The 14,604-nt window shown below is 39.0% G+C and overlaps 1 protein-coding gene across 6 annotated transcripts in view; it reads right to left on the bottom strand.

The window, feature by feature from the left end:
• mtd (mustard) overlaps positions 1-14,604 on the bottom strand; it is a 952,680-nt gene that overhangs the window by 260,721 nt on the left and 677,355 nt on the right. For all 6 annotated transcript variants that reach the window (XM_067157991.2, XM_067157992.2, XM_067157994.2 and 3 more), the window contains one exon: positions 1,081-1,243. In XM_067157991.2, coding sequence (XP_067014092.2) covers positions 1,081-1,243 — 163 coding nt within the window. The remainder of the gene's footprint in view (positions 1-1,080; positions 1,244-14,604) is intronic.

The following is a 14,604-nucleotide window of genomic DNA, read 5'->3' as shown; positions in this document are numbered from 1 at the left end:
ATTAGTGAGGGGAGAATAGTTCTCTGCTGCTGTGGTTTGTTCTTTGTCTGGATAACAACAAAATAGGCTCTCTGATTAGGTGATGTAAGATAGTTCTATTGGTCAAACCACAAATTACTTCATGCTTCAACCAATCCACACCAACATCAATATTAACATGCGTGCACTGGACTAAGAAATGTGGATCAACCAATAAAACACATTACATATATCTTATTTCAACCCCTTAGAGAGCCTTGGGTGTGTTAAACCTCCAGCAAAAGCCCAAAATGACAAGAGTTCCAGCAGCTCCAAAAAATAACTAGGATAAGCTGAAGATATACTTTCACAGAAATGAAAATGCTAAGATCAAGTTGTTGTGTACTGAGAACCAACCAATAAATGCTAAGATTGAGTTGTGTAGTGAGAACCAAACAAATAATTTTTTTTAAAAAAATACATTAAATGGAGCTTTAAAGAGAAACCTATGATCTGGGAAGGTGATCGAATTTGCCTTATCCTGCCTAGATCTTTGAACGAGAAGAAAATTTTTGTTTTATGCCGTACTGACACAAGATTGGTTTTACAGAGACAATGGGATAGGAAAGGGTTAGGAATTGGAAACGGCCATAGCCTTAAGGTACAGCCCCAGCATCTGTCTGGTGCGAAAATGGAAAATCATGGAAGACAATCTTCAGAGCTGCTGACAGTAGGGTTTGAACCTGCTATTTCCTGAATGCAAACTGGCAGAAACGTGACCCAAACCGTACAGCCACTCACTCGGTTACGAGATCCGGGAGACCAAATGACCTGTGAAGTCCTTAATCATCAAAGGCCTACAGAAAGTACATCTCACTACACAGCTAGCCCAAGTAAAAGCAGAAGAAGGTTTTTTCTTTCTGTTTTAAATTATGCGAAGCAGGTAGAACGGTTAGGCATCATATTGGTCAGCTTTAGCGTAGAATTGGAGAAGTAAGAACAGCATATCAGATGTTCTCCATTTGAAATTATCCTTATATCCAGTGAAGAAGTAGGAATTGTCTGAGGCATAGCTTAGGACAAGAAGTTAAGGAATACAAAATGTTGAACAAGAACACTTACCTGTTCCTAGGAACACTGAACCAGTACTCTGGACGCATCTTCTTCTTGCCGTATGACATGATTGGAGTCGACTTGGGTATTTTCTTGTTGATAGGTTTACCCATACGTAACCGCAGGTACAGAGGAGGGTCTTCACATGATCGTGCAGGCCGTGGGATCAGCTCTGGAACATTACCAAACCCATTAATGCAACTCAACATGTACAATGATTGGAAAGGTTTGATAATTTAGGAGTCACACCATGCTTTCTGGAAGTTTTAAATTTATTTCCACAATGTTCTGCGCAAGAAAATAAATTACTGTCAATTTAACCAGTAAAATTTCATCGGCTAATTCAAAGATTAGTGTCAAAGTTCAGGAAGCTGAAGCTCAAAATGTTCACTTCGAGTTTCATTCTTCCGAGAGGTCTGAACCAGATGCTTAAGCACACATTTAACACTGAAAGCTGAGAGAATATAACAACAGGCAAGGCAGGTTTGATAGAATAGAAAAATCGAAGAAGAAACTGGATTCATTCTCCAAGCTCCAAGCTAATGAATTTAAAACTGCACTTTGCAAATGCACTCTCACTGGAATTAATGCCTCTGTTAGATGATACAGAGAGGATGAGTGATGGAAAAGAGCAAACAAGTGAAAATTAAGCCATATATAGAAGGACAGGAGCATAAACAGGAATATACAACACAATGACAGGTTAGAATCGGAAGAGTGAGCTACAGAAAGGTGAGAAGGATTCAGCATCTCCATACACTGCCTTCTTCAAATATATGGGCCTCTCTCTTGATCATTCCAGTTCTTTTACATACAATTTTTCCTCACCTCCCGACAAGCTCGTTATTACATGTACCGGGTAATACATTTTCTGTTTTGCATTCTGTATCAACTTGTACTGCAATGTAACTAAACAAATTTCCTAAAATAAGAAATTACACATTTGGTTCACCTACTCAAATTTTTAACAATGTTTTATTTAATGTTTCTGTCATATCAGACCATCTTCAGCCAATCAGAAAAAAAAATAGTTGGCTCTGATGAAAACACAGTATTAAAATATGGATACATCCACGTGTAGGATTAGGATTTATACGTATTAAAAATGGCCAAATGTGTACATAGGCTACATATGAGCTAAAAAGTATAAAAATATGGTGTGAAATATGGATTAAAAATGGTGAAATGTAATGTATTGTATCAAATTTTACTACTTGTTCAGTTAAAAATGTGTTGATTAAACATTAAAAATGTGTTGATTAAACATAAGTCACAAAAATAAAAATAAAATTAAAGTTACAGAACATATGGTTCACAGCAGGTTGAGTGACAAGGCCAAAGCCAAGGCCAAATTGACATCTATATCATCTGACGGCCAAGCAGGCATCAATTTTTGGTAGCGAGACAAAGTCTCACATAGTGCATTGGCACTGCCGGTGGCTTCAAGTAGCCTACCCAGTGGCCTCCACGGTATGCACTAGCCATGCGTGTTGGTAGGTGTGCTAGGTACCAACTGACGAGCCCAACCTAGCACACGAGGGCAAAACGCTGGCAACCACGAATGAGTTAGCTGGAGAATTTATAATGTCCAACAACGGACCATTTATATTGGTATTAAGTGGTATGTTCCGAGCTGTCAGTAGAGAGATGGCGTGGAATGACGTTAGTAGATGAATAAGTTCGAGTGGTGTCTTTAAAAGTGGGAAAAATCACAATATGAAGATAAAGCTGGAATATATGAGGACAAATTGGGGCAAACATTCGTTTATAGGAAGGTGAGTTAGGGATTGGAAATAAATTACCAAGGGAGATGTTCAATAAATTTGCAATTTCTTTGAAATCATTCAAGAAAATGCTAGGAAAACAACGGATAAGGAATCTGCCACCTGAGCGACTGCCCTAAATGCAGATCAGTAGTGACTGATGATGATTGAAGCTACAAACATTAGTCGTGAAGACAGTGCAAGCTCTCTGAAAGAGATGAGTATTCATTATAAACTGTAAATGTGTGAGAAAAGCTCAACTGCACTACCACTTTGAAACTTCGCAGCAACACCTTAGTTCACAAGAATCACCGGGGACAGAACCTATGTTTATTGTCAGGCCTTCAGACTTGAGACAGGCGCATGCCCTGCAGTCCTAATTTCCCCTCGCACCCCTTACCTCGCATCTTCTCGTCAGACATAAATAAAACATTATAAGAAGTACTGAGTAGGTAGACCAAACCTGTAATTTCTTGTTTTAAGAAATTTGTTTAGTTACAATGAAGCTCTTTTCTCATTACCGGATTCACAGGGAAGGCAAACTTCAACACTCATGGAGGAGGAAATGTCCTGAGTTTTTAAGAAATGAGCTCCTTTTCTCCCTTTGCCTTTGTCCTTTGTTCCTGTTTTTTTTTTTTTTAAATCACCTGTATTCATCTTTATTCTTTTGTCTCTCCTTTTCTTCTTTTTTGCTAGGGGCTTTACGTCGCACCGACACAGATAGGTCTTATGACGATGGGATGGGAAAGGCCTACGAGTTGGAAGGAAGCGGCCGTGGCCTTAATTAAGGTACAGCTCCAGCATTTGCCTGGTGTGAAAATGGGAAACCACGGAAAACCATCTTCAGGGCTGCCGATAGTGGGATTCGAACCTACTATCTCCCGGATGCAAGCTCACAGCCGCGCGCCTCTACGCGCACGGCCAACTCGCCCGGTCCTTTTCTTCTTTTAACCCAGCTTTTTTTTTTGTATCCCACACTTCCCACATCAAGAGTAAAGATCTGTCAAGATGGTCCCTCAATCACGTGTTGATACCCACCCTTTTGATGAAGCTGGCAAGCAGAAACAAGCTTGTCAGAAACCAACATGATGATATTTGCATTATGTCCCATTGACTACTTCTACATTTTTTTTTGGAGACACTGAGGTGTCAGAATTTAGTCCTTCATGAGTTCTTTTACATGCCATTAAATCTACCAACACGAGGCTGATGTATTTAAGCACCTTCAAATACCACCGGACTGAGCCAGGTTCTAACCTGCTAAGTTGCAGTCAGAAGGCTAGTGCCTAAACCATCTGAGCCACTCAACCCAGCAAAGATATAAATGTTGAAGAACTGGGATAACGAGGAAAGAGCCCATCTCTTTGAAGACAGCAGTGCATGAAGACGATTTGGGCACGTCCTTGTCCTTATGTGTTTCGACGTTTGTCCATCGCTGATCCCTCTTCTGATACGGACTTGTAATTTTCTTTATTTTGAGCTCCTCTTCAAGTTTCTAACTTCATATATAAAAAGTTGAGAAAGCCAACAGAACACTCGGGCAGGATACACTTAATAGAACAACCTAAGAAGAAATTGGATTCATTCTCTAAGCTAATGCATTTACTGTCCCTTGCAAATGCACACCCGAAGGAAGGAATAGGATTCATTTTTGTACTAGATGATATACAGGGTCTTTTTTTAAACTCTGGGCGAGTGGCCAGGGAGCTACACGGAAAGACGATAGGACGGCCAGGTAACTCATTAGTCCAGAGATATACTACTTCATGTCTGATTGCTGTGATCTAATGCAGTAGCGATTAGGTGCTAAGTCCCCATGTCTTCACCTCAATAGTTTAATTTAACATCTATGGTATACATTGTGTGTTCAATGTGTTGGCTTTGAAACAGCATAGTTTCTGTATGAATACAAAAGTTATTGTGTGTTTAATGAGTGATGTATACAGTAGAACAAAATTTATTCATTGTGTTGTGCTATGCTAAGAATGCCGCTTTTGATTAATTCAAAAATTTCCTGGCATCCTCGCTCCCCATAGGAATATGGTGCGTAATTTAGTGAAGAAATTCCACACCACCAGGTCCTTTTTCAACGAGAAAACACGTAGTTAAACAGATGATGAAATAGGAGCTATCTTGGTAATAAATAATGTCATTTGCTTTATGTCCCACTTTTACAGTTTTCAGACACGCCGAGGTGCCGGAATTTAGTTCCGCAGTTGCTCTTTTACGTGCCAGTAAATCTACAGACTTGAGGCTGACGTATTTGAGCACCCTCAAATACCAATGGACTGAGCAAGGATCAAACTTGCTAAGTAGGGGTCAGAACGCCAGCACCTCAACCGTCTCAGCCACTCAGCCCAGCCCTCTCTTGGTAAGAACTCCAGTAATTTTGCTGTCACTTCTCGCTGTACAAGCTAATGTGTCATTTATCTTCTGTCCACAAAGCAACAAAACTGTTAAAAGCCAAACTGTACAAACCTACCGCTGCCGAACATTTAAGAGGACCTGACAGTTTCACTAGGGCTCCGTATTGTAACGGATTGTTTCAGTCCATTCACGATGGGTATCTTGATCCAGAACTTTTTTTTTTTTTTTAGTGATGAGGCATGGTTGCATTTAAGTGGCTACATTAACAGTCTAAACAATCGCTACTGGAGTGCAGAAAATCCCCACCAGCTGCATGTCCGTCCACTTCACCATGTCAAGGTAGGAGAGCTTGCAGAATTATAGGAATTATATTTTTCCATGAAACAATAAATGGTGACCAATGTATAGACCTCATTCTCAGGCCATTCTTTCAAGATCTGAGGGAGGAATAAAGGATTAATGGTTACTTGATGTAAGATAATGTGACGGCACACACTGTAGATCGGACTATGGAGATAATATGGGAAGTTTTTGAAGACTGTGAGGTTAATTATCTTGCTAGATCTCCTGATTTAAATCCCTGTGATTATTACCTGCGGGGGATGCTGAAGGGGAAAGTGTATGTGAACAACTCTCGCACAAGAGAATACGGAACAAGTTATTTCTAACATCATTCGGACAGATTCGTCGAGTGTCTGAAAACCTGTTTACGAGGCAACAGGCATATTCGACAGCTGAGGGACAACATTTTGAACATCGAATGCAATGCCAGGTAGGTTTTAGACTAATAGTTTCACTAGAAATAGCTTTCTGTAAATGTGAATTGCAATGGAGTAGTGGGGAGGAAAGGCGCGAGTTATACCTGGCTAATGATTTTGTCAACCACTATACACTGATTCTTAGGAACCATTGTCAATGACAGCAATTAATGACCTGAAGAAATTAAAATTCAATGATGTTGTGTACATCCCTAAAGCCAAAGAAAAGACAAAATCAGCTGTTGAGTGAATGGATCACTACAGTATAGGCCTGAATGAAACTATGTTTAGTGTTGACAAAACTTGTAGACTAGGAGATCTCTAAAGTGTGATTTTAGATTGTCAAGATACATTCACTAAGCCCTATTGTAATTTTATCCTCATGGACTATTTTTGGGCCAACGGCTGTAGCCATGTTCAAACACTGGATCTCGTGAGATCTCCGAAGTTAAGCAACATTGGGCGTGGTCAAGATTTGGATGGGTTGCCCGTACCTTACCTATTTTTGGGGCATACAAGACAAAAAATTGGCAGGAATGCAAGAAGTTTGAACAAAATAACACTGTTATCCAAAATCAAAATCTATTCAGAAAGGAAAAGCATATTTTCCAAAACTTGTTTACATACAGAATATTAGTGTGTTTTATAAGCCTATGAAGCATCTGCTTTTGTTCATCCCCTTCCATGGATACAAACTGCTGATCAAATAGTCAATCCCTTCTCAATGTCAATGTCTCATGTTAGCCAGCAAGACCCTTGCCAGTCTCAAGCACTTCATCAACAAGTGGATTTGAATGGATCTGGACAGCAACTCAACCTGACGAAGACTTAAGTGGTTGGAATAACATCAACAGACTGTGATATCCTAGAAACGGTGCACCTTCCCTGGAGTTTCCAGGTTCAAGAACCTTAACTAATGCATGAAATAATGGTGACATTATATGGCATCAAAGCATGAATCAATGAAGCATCTCTGCAGGGTACAGATAGCTCTTCTAGCTTAATTTTAACCCCTCATGTTGCAACTTCTAAATTTTGCAGGGTAAAAAGTCGGGAGTTCTTCTCCAATTAAAGTTTTCATAGAAACTGCCTTCTCAACTAAAGTTCATCACAGATAAGTAAGACAGATGTCTAAAATTACAAATAATAACAGAACACATTTGAAATGAAGAATGTAGTAACTAAATGTTAAAGATTTCTCTTCCTGGACTCTGGAGCTGCATTGCTATTGCCAATGTAATACCTACCTGTGAATAACAATATCATCAAGATGTTTCAACCATCTGATGAAGAAATCAATTCATTTTAAGCTGAAGTTCTTAGTTGTGAATTGTTAATGTACAAGACGCTATTATATATATTTTTCTTAAGAGCATTCCATAATCAGTCAACTGTGTGTTGTGCTGTTCATTCAAAAGGAGATATTAGGGTGCTGCAAAAATATAGGGAAAAATTGCAGCATTAAATTCCTCATTCATAGAAGAGATAAAAGTTTTAGATGGGTCCAGAAATTCATAATAACTAAGATATGAGATTCTACAGTATTGCTGGAAGAGGTATGAATATGTGGATAAATTCAAGTGTTTATGTTTATCAAGAACTAGTTGATGTGTCTGCACTTTGCTACAGAATGAGCAAGCCACAGACAGGTGTGAACACTCCTCTGCCAACACAACACAACTGAATAGTACTGTACTTCCATGTTAGCAATGCTCGGCGTTGGTGTGGACTTAGCAACAAAAATTGAAATTCATGCATTTCTCAGTTATCATAGCCAGTACAGTAGAAGTGTATAAGGCACAAATCATCAGAAATTTAATTCTATGTAACTTTTGTTATGTAGTATTTATCGACAGGACCACTAATAACATATTTGAGAATTAAATTTTAGGTCTTTCCCGAAACTACCATTTCACTTCTTGTGAATAAAATTATTTATAGCGTAGATTGTAGGGGTTCATTTCCCGACTTAACATACCGATTTTCATTAAATTCTCTTCAGCCATTTTCTCGTGATTATATTAGAATGATATTAACCCGCGAGTGGTCGCTATATGAGATTTTCTCTCACATTATTTTGTATTGTGCATTTACTTCTCAGTGATGAAAGGGAGGTGACTGTTTCCTCTTCTAGCTGAGATGATAACCATCATGACTAAGGTGATTCACATTTGAAGGGTAAGCATCACCTCCTCAAGTCGAAACAAAGATTCATATGAGTTCGTGCACCCTGTGCAAGAGGTTCTCTCATCACGCGACCAGTGGCATTGGTGTTAAGTCGAGACGCATACTTTATCCTGTTGTAGACGTTAGTATTTAATTTAAGTCATGCGCAAAACATTCTCCATTTGCAGTTACTGATAAATGAATCTTAAAAAATTATGAGTCGAAAAAAAATACTGGGTAATAAGCGCTGTTAAAAACTCCAGCTAACTCAAATGTTAGAGAGAAGACCTACTGTACTTTATTTTTGCATTCGTATTGAGTCTGTCAAAGTTCTATTTATGTTTTACAGTTTTTGCAGATTCCGAGGTGCCAGAATTTTGTCCCACAGGAGTTCATTTATGTGCCAGTAAATCTATGGCCGACGTATCTGAGTACCTTCAAATACCAGCGGACTGAGCGAGGATGGAACCTGCACATTTGGGCTTAGAGAGCCAGCGCCGAGACATTCAGCCCGGCACTCTTGTAAATATTACGCACTGACATGCGACTGAACTAATGACCAATTTACTAATTTCCACAGAGTAGTAATTTGTTTCTGTAATATACGGCTAATCATTTCATTTCTTTAAATGTACAATGTGTAACACAGACAGTCTTATTTCAGTAATTCATTTCACTCTTACACCCTGAAAGATTGTGGAAAATATATTCATCTTTTTGCTAGTTGTTTTACGTCGCACCGACACAGATAGGTCTTGTGGCGACGATGGGACAGAGAAGGGCTAGGAGTGGAAAGGAAGCAGCCGTGGCCTTAATTAAGGTACAGCCCCAGCATTTGCCTGGTGTGAAAATGGGAAACCACGGAAAACCATTTTCAGGGCTGCCAACAGTGGGGTTCGAACTCACTATCTCCCGAATACTGAATATATTTATTTTAAATGATGTTTAATGTGAGAGAATGTCTCGGATGCGACCACTCGCGTTGCATTATGGCTAGCGACCACTCGTGGGTTAATAAACTGCCATACATGTTTCGAGAAGCCCCCCCCCCCACCCAATTATTCTCTACATCAGCGACCAAACAATTTGCGGATTTGATACCTAAACCGAATGTTGAGAAACTTCTGCAATCCCTTAATGGGCGTAACCAGATTACGTTCGGCACTGTTAGCTACAAGTACTGTAAGTCAAGTGTCACACCATTACTTTCAAACTTACAATACTTGGGAGCCTGATGTCTTTGAAATTATGAATTTCCAGACCCAAACTTTTTGTCTGCACTACGTAAGGATTCCAAGCCTGCAATACTGCAGTGTATTTTTGAAACATACTGCAAACCAATCACAAGAATACAAACTTCTGAATACAAGGAACACGACTCAATAGCTACACAAAAACACCAAGTGGACTATACTGTTATATGCTAGAAGAATGTGAATACTGAAGAAAAAAATTTCACAAGTTACTGAAATTTTAAGAATGAGAAGACTGGAAAGTTCTAAAATGAAACATGCAACTGTGAAGTAGAGTTTCTTGTATAAATTAAATGGAAATACCAGTTAGAAACTGTGTAAATAGTTTAAACGTGAGAAGAATTAATGTGAGAATAATATCAAACTGGTGACTGAGGAAGTTAGTGGAATCACTTCATGCAAACCATATGAGAACTTGTGTACAAGAAAAGGGAACATGCAATTGCTTTAAAACGAACATCTCCATTACTGGTAATTTTTAATAGTAAAAACATGTGAAGTATAGAATAGGTAGTAAAAGTTTTCTTTTGTGAAGTAGTGGCAGAAGAAAACAAAAAAAGTACATAATGCACAAATTAGTGAATTAATATTTGAATGAGGAAAAAAATGTAGTCAATATGTTTTGAACTTCATCAAAAATTAATTCATGTTGTGTGTTTAAAGTTCACAAATTGTTCAAGACCTTTTCTTAACATTACAGTTTCAATTTTTTTACACAATAATTTTTTTAGATTTATGGTTTCAGAGACTTGATAATATAGCTTTTGGGCTTCTGCCGTGACAAGAAAACCAGGTAAAATTCTTTAAGTTTCACAGAGAACTTTGCTCTGCATCTTCAAAAGATAATCTTGTTTGTCGAGGAATACTTCTGTAACGACGACGGTCTGAATTTGAGAATACTGTACCGTCGGTCTACTGCAAGTCATTTTCTTGTGAAAATGTTATCTTAACTTAAAGGCTTTTCAGTCTGTTGAACAAATATATTACACTATAACATACCTGTACAAAAAAACACTTAAACAAAGAATGACATTTCATTAATAGTATTTTTTATTCCTTGTTTGCTAGTGGTTTTTTTAACAGATAATCTAATATTTATATTGAACTTGCATGTTCAACAAACTAAAAAACTTTTATGTTACATTTAACTAAGGTGACACAGGAAAGTATGGCTTCCTGCTTAAGAGACACCATCGTGGTTCCAGTTAAGAGGTTTCTGGAGAAGTCTTCCTCATAAACAGAATAGACTTTCTTCTGAAGATGCAGAGCTCAGTGTCTATGAAAAGTCAAGAATTTCACCTCATTTTCTTGACATGACAAAAGTCCAAAAGATTAATATAAATAAATAAAAATGTAACAATAATGCTGGTGAATATATATATATATCTTAAAATTAAAATTTAAACAAATCTAGGTTCATCTAGTAAGGTGTATCCAGCAAAAATTTGTATTGCCTCCTCAAGGGACAGCAAGTCCTAGAAATCTGTGCAGGGGCTTGATTAGGGTCTCCCATACTGGACTGGCCTTGGAAAAAGTATTCCTTGAATTGCTGCAGATGTGTCTGAGTTCCTTTCTCTCTTATCCCATCCACCTTAAAATTAATCTCTTACTTTCTAGCCAGTCCCTTTCTCTGTGGATGGCAGATCATCTGTCTTGAAGTGGGAAGAGTAAATTAAGAAGAAAGCCAAATTAAAGAGAAGAAAAGGACAGACTGATTAATAATGCTGGTAAGAGACACAGGACACTTGAGAGACAACAATTAATGGTATCTTTTTCGGTATAAATCTGTTAATGTTTTCATGTGTTTTCTAAATTTATTTTATCCTGATTTTAAATTTATTTTTATAAATGCTATTTATTCGAGGCGTCGACCTAGAAAAATCTTTTTCCCCTACTTGCACCATATGTTAGGAACCTGCATGTATTTGGAAATTGCTGAAGTGTAAAGTGTTGAATGTGAGGAAAGGAACGTTAAGGACGACACAAACACCCAGGCCAGGGATATTAATCATTTAGAATTTAAAATCCCTGACCCGACCGGGAATCGAACCCGGGGCCGGACTTTATCCTGAATTACTTTTTTGAGGGACTCAAGAACCTTGCAGTTATAGGCTAAGTCAAAACTGGAAAGGAAAAAAAAAACTGCTTCAGTTATTAAAAAATAAAAATAAAACCACAAAAGAGGAAAGGAACCCAATGTGTTAATTTAAGTACTGAAAAGTAATGAATTACTTCTCGGCGCGCGATTCCGATTGACGAACTCTCTGCATTTGCTACAGCGGAACACAAGCCACTAACGTGTTTCAGAGAAGAGAAGGAGAGGGAGGGGAAGTGGGGTGTATGACAAACAGAGATAATGTTCCGCACGTATGCCCAAGTTTCCTCGTTCGACTTGCACAGGATTGTCCTTACAGGCAATATCCACAGTTTGTTTATTAAATAGCCATAACCACACGCACAACACAAGAACACACTGTAATTATGACAGCTGTCGGACAAGGAATGCACCAGATTGTTTTTCCTCTCGCCTGTTTGTCGCAGTAACGTTCTTTATTAACAAGCTCGAAGATGCAACGCTGCTGCCCCACGATTGTGCATTCATCCGTTCACAACATTGTAAATGGAATGAAATACTGAACGAAGGAAGCAATATGCCCAGTGGTTTGATGTTCAATATGCCCCTCTCCTACTTTGATAAACAGTTCAGAACGGTGTAGTGGTGACCTTTGGACGACCTGGAAAGCTGCCTGCGTTCCTGGTACAAGTTCATCTCCTCTTTCTGAGGGGTTCACGTAGTAGTCAATTTGCGCAGAACAAACTGTACACTGTCCACTGGGGCTGGGAAGCCACTATGCGAAACTAATGATAAACTTGTGCATACCGTCTGCGAGGTTCAGCTGCATTCTGACTGGAATCCCCATAGATTAAAGTGTGTAGTGTATTTGTCATTACTGAACACACCAGCCATCGACACATTGACAGCAACTATAGTGCTGCTCTACCAAATATCAGCGTGCGTTCGAAAACGAGGCTTACTAACACAAGGGGACACATTAGATGGGTAGCGCTGAGAAACATGCAGCGAGCGGCCATTTGCATTCTGATAACACTCCTGTGAAAAATCATATATTAGACATCCCATTTATTATTAGTAAATGCAGGACACTTGTAAGTGGAAAGTATGGTACTGGCGGACCACTCGGTGTAGAAAGACAGAAACATGTAATACGATAAATGTAAAGACAACTCAACATCAAAAGAGAGAGCAATAGAAAAGGAGATATCATCATCATCCATCATAGACATTTATTCATCAAATGAATATAAATATGTCTTTTGGAACATCAGTTGTGTCTGGTTGGTCCAATTCTAGACGCACGGACTCTATAACAGTGATAGCACACTAAGGTCATGAGAGAGCACCATTCTTCATTCTTGCTCGTTCTTTCCTGCAATTCCGTCTCTGATTCTGATCTTTTATCGTGTTCAAAATTTTTAACTCCATCATATCGTCGCTTCACCGGTAAGAGGTTGTAATCCACAAAGCTCTTCCTATCGATTATTCTCCTTAAGACTGGTCTCGCCTCCTAGCCACATATGGTTATGCAGTCCATCAGAACAAATTTTGTTGTGTTCATTTTCCTATGCCCATATGTAAAGGAAAATTAACCTTACGGTACCGTACTATATGAATGTATGCTTGCATTACGTATTTACGCACTTCTGTTGTATAATGCATGTTAGTTCATTTTCGGCTACTCGTCGGCATAGGAAAACGAACACAACGGACATTGTTCTGATGGGCTGCATATCCATACATGGCTGGGAGGTGTGACCAGTCTTAAGGAGAGTAATCGATAGGAAGAGCTTTGTGGATTACAACCTTTTGCCGGTGAAGCGACGATATACAACTTGGTGCCATTTTGCTTTATCATAGTTACCCAGTTGACATTTTTTCAGATTATAATTCAAAATGCCCTTTTATCATTTTAGCTGCCCTCCATTCGTTAGTTGGGAATACATGATTTGCTTCGGGAGGTGCGTTTCTGGCGTGCGAACAGTATGTCCAGACCAGCGTAGTAGATTCATGATTATCTCTGCCTCCACGCTTGTAGTGTTGGATTCCTTGAGGATACCGACGTTCGTCCGATGATCTCGCCGTTTAATTTTCAATATCTTACGCAAGCATCAGTGATGGTATCTCTCCACGCATTTTACACAAACGGCAATCTCCATATCTATCACGATGGCTCATCAATGCATGAGGAAGGCTTCTGATGAAAACTGGGAAATGCTAATGAACTTGTAGAGGGCCGAGAAGAAAATGATTTACTGTAGAAGAACTGCCATTTCCACCTGTTTGTACTAGCAATCATTTTGTTACTTTGAAGTCTATTACTTCCAACCTACGAGTCCACCCAGCTTTCACTCCTGTACAGATAATTTCAAGCAAGAGCTAATTTCCTTCTTAGAGAATACTGTTGATTTCAATTACGAGTCAACTGCACTAGCTTTGCTGCGCTTTGATTTAATCTTAGTTCCTATATTCCCACCCTGGGAGAACACACATCCTAAATACTTGAAATTATCTAACTGTTCCACTTTTTGTATTCCCAAACTCATTCTAAGCAATGTCAGGGAGAAGAAACCTTAGCAGTCTTGGAAATGCTGATTTTTAGGTTGTATTCGCTGCGACTTTTTACAGGCTCCAAATTACTAGCACAGCACAGTCTACCAGGGTGTTAACATGGCACAAGGTGTTTATTATATTTCCACCTAACTGAATCCCTCCCTGCTACTTTATACCTTTCAGCAGATAATCCAGTTCACTCACCTGACTTCCTCTTAGTTTCTTTTGATTTTTAAATTTTAAACCAACTGAGCATCAGCCAGTCAACCCTAGCACAGTGAGAGGGGCTTGCGCCTATGGAATGCCTGCTTGATGGGAACTTTCCAGAGCGTTCTTTTCTTGCCGTCCGTTCCCAGAGATGGACTCTCTGTCCCTTTGGGTGTATCCTTCGAGGGTTTTACCGCCCTTGGTTGGTCCTTTGTAGAACTTAGCTACTGCAGATGCAACATTTCATCTCCCCCACCACGCTGAGACATGGATCTACATACCCGCATACCTTCGACAGGTACGGGAAGGTTTCGATTCTTATATTCTTGAAGACGGACAAAACATGTTCCTCTAATTTCATATTATTTTATTTTATAGAATAAACTTTT

Source organism: Anabrus simplex, chromosome 14 (genome assembly GCF_040414725.1).
Source record: "Anabrus simplex isolate iqAnaSimp1 chromosome 14, ASM4041472v1, whole genome shotgun sequence".
In the NCBI taxonomy this organism is placed as follows: Eukaryota; Metazoa; Arthropoda; class Insecta; order Orthoptera; family Tettigoniidae; genus Anabrus; species Anabrus simplex.
The sequence above is the reverse complement of the archived record's forward strand: the minus strand, read 5'-3'. Positions and strand labels throughout refer to the sequence as shown.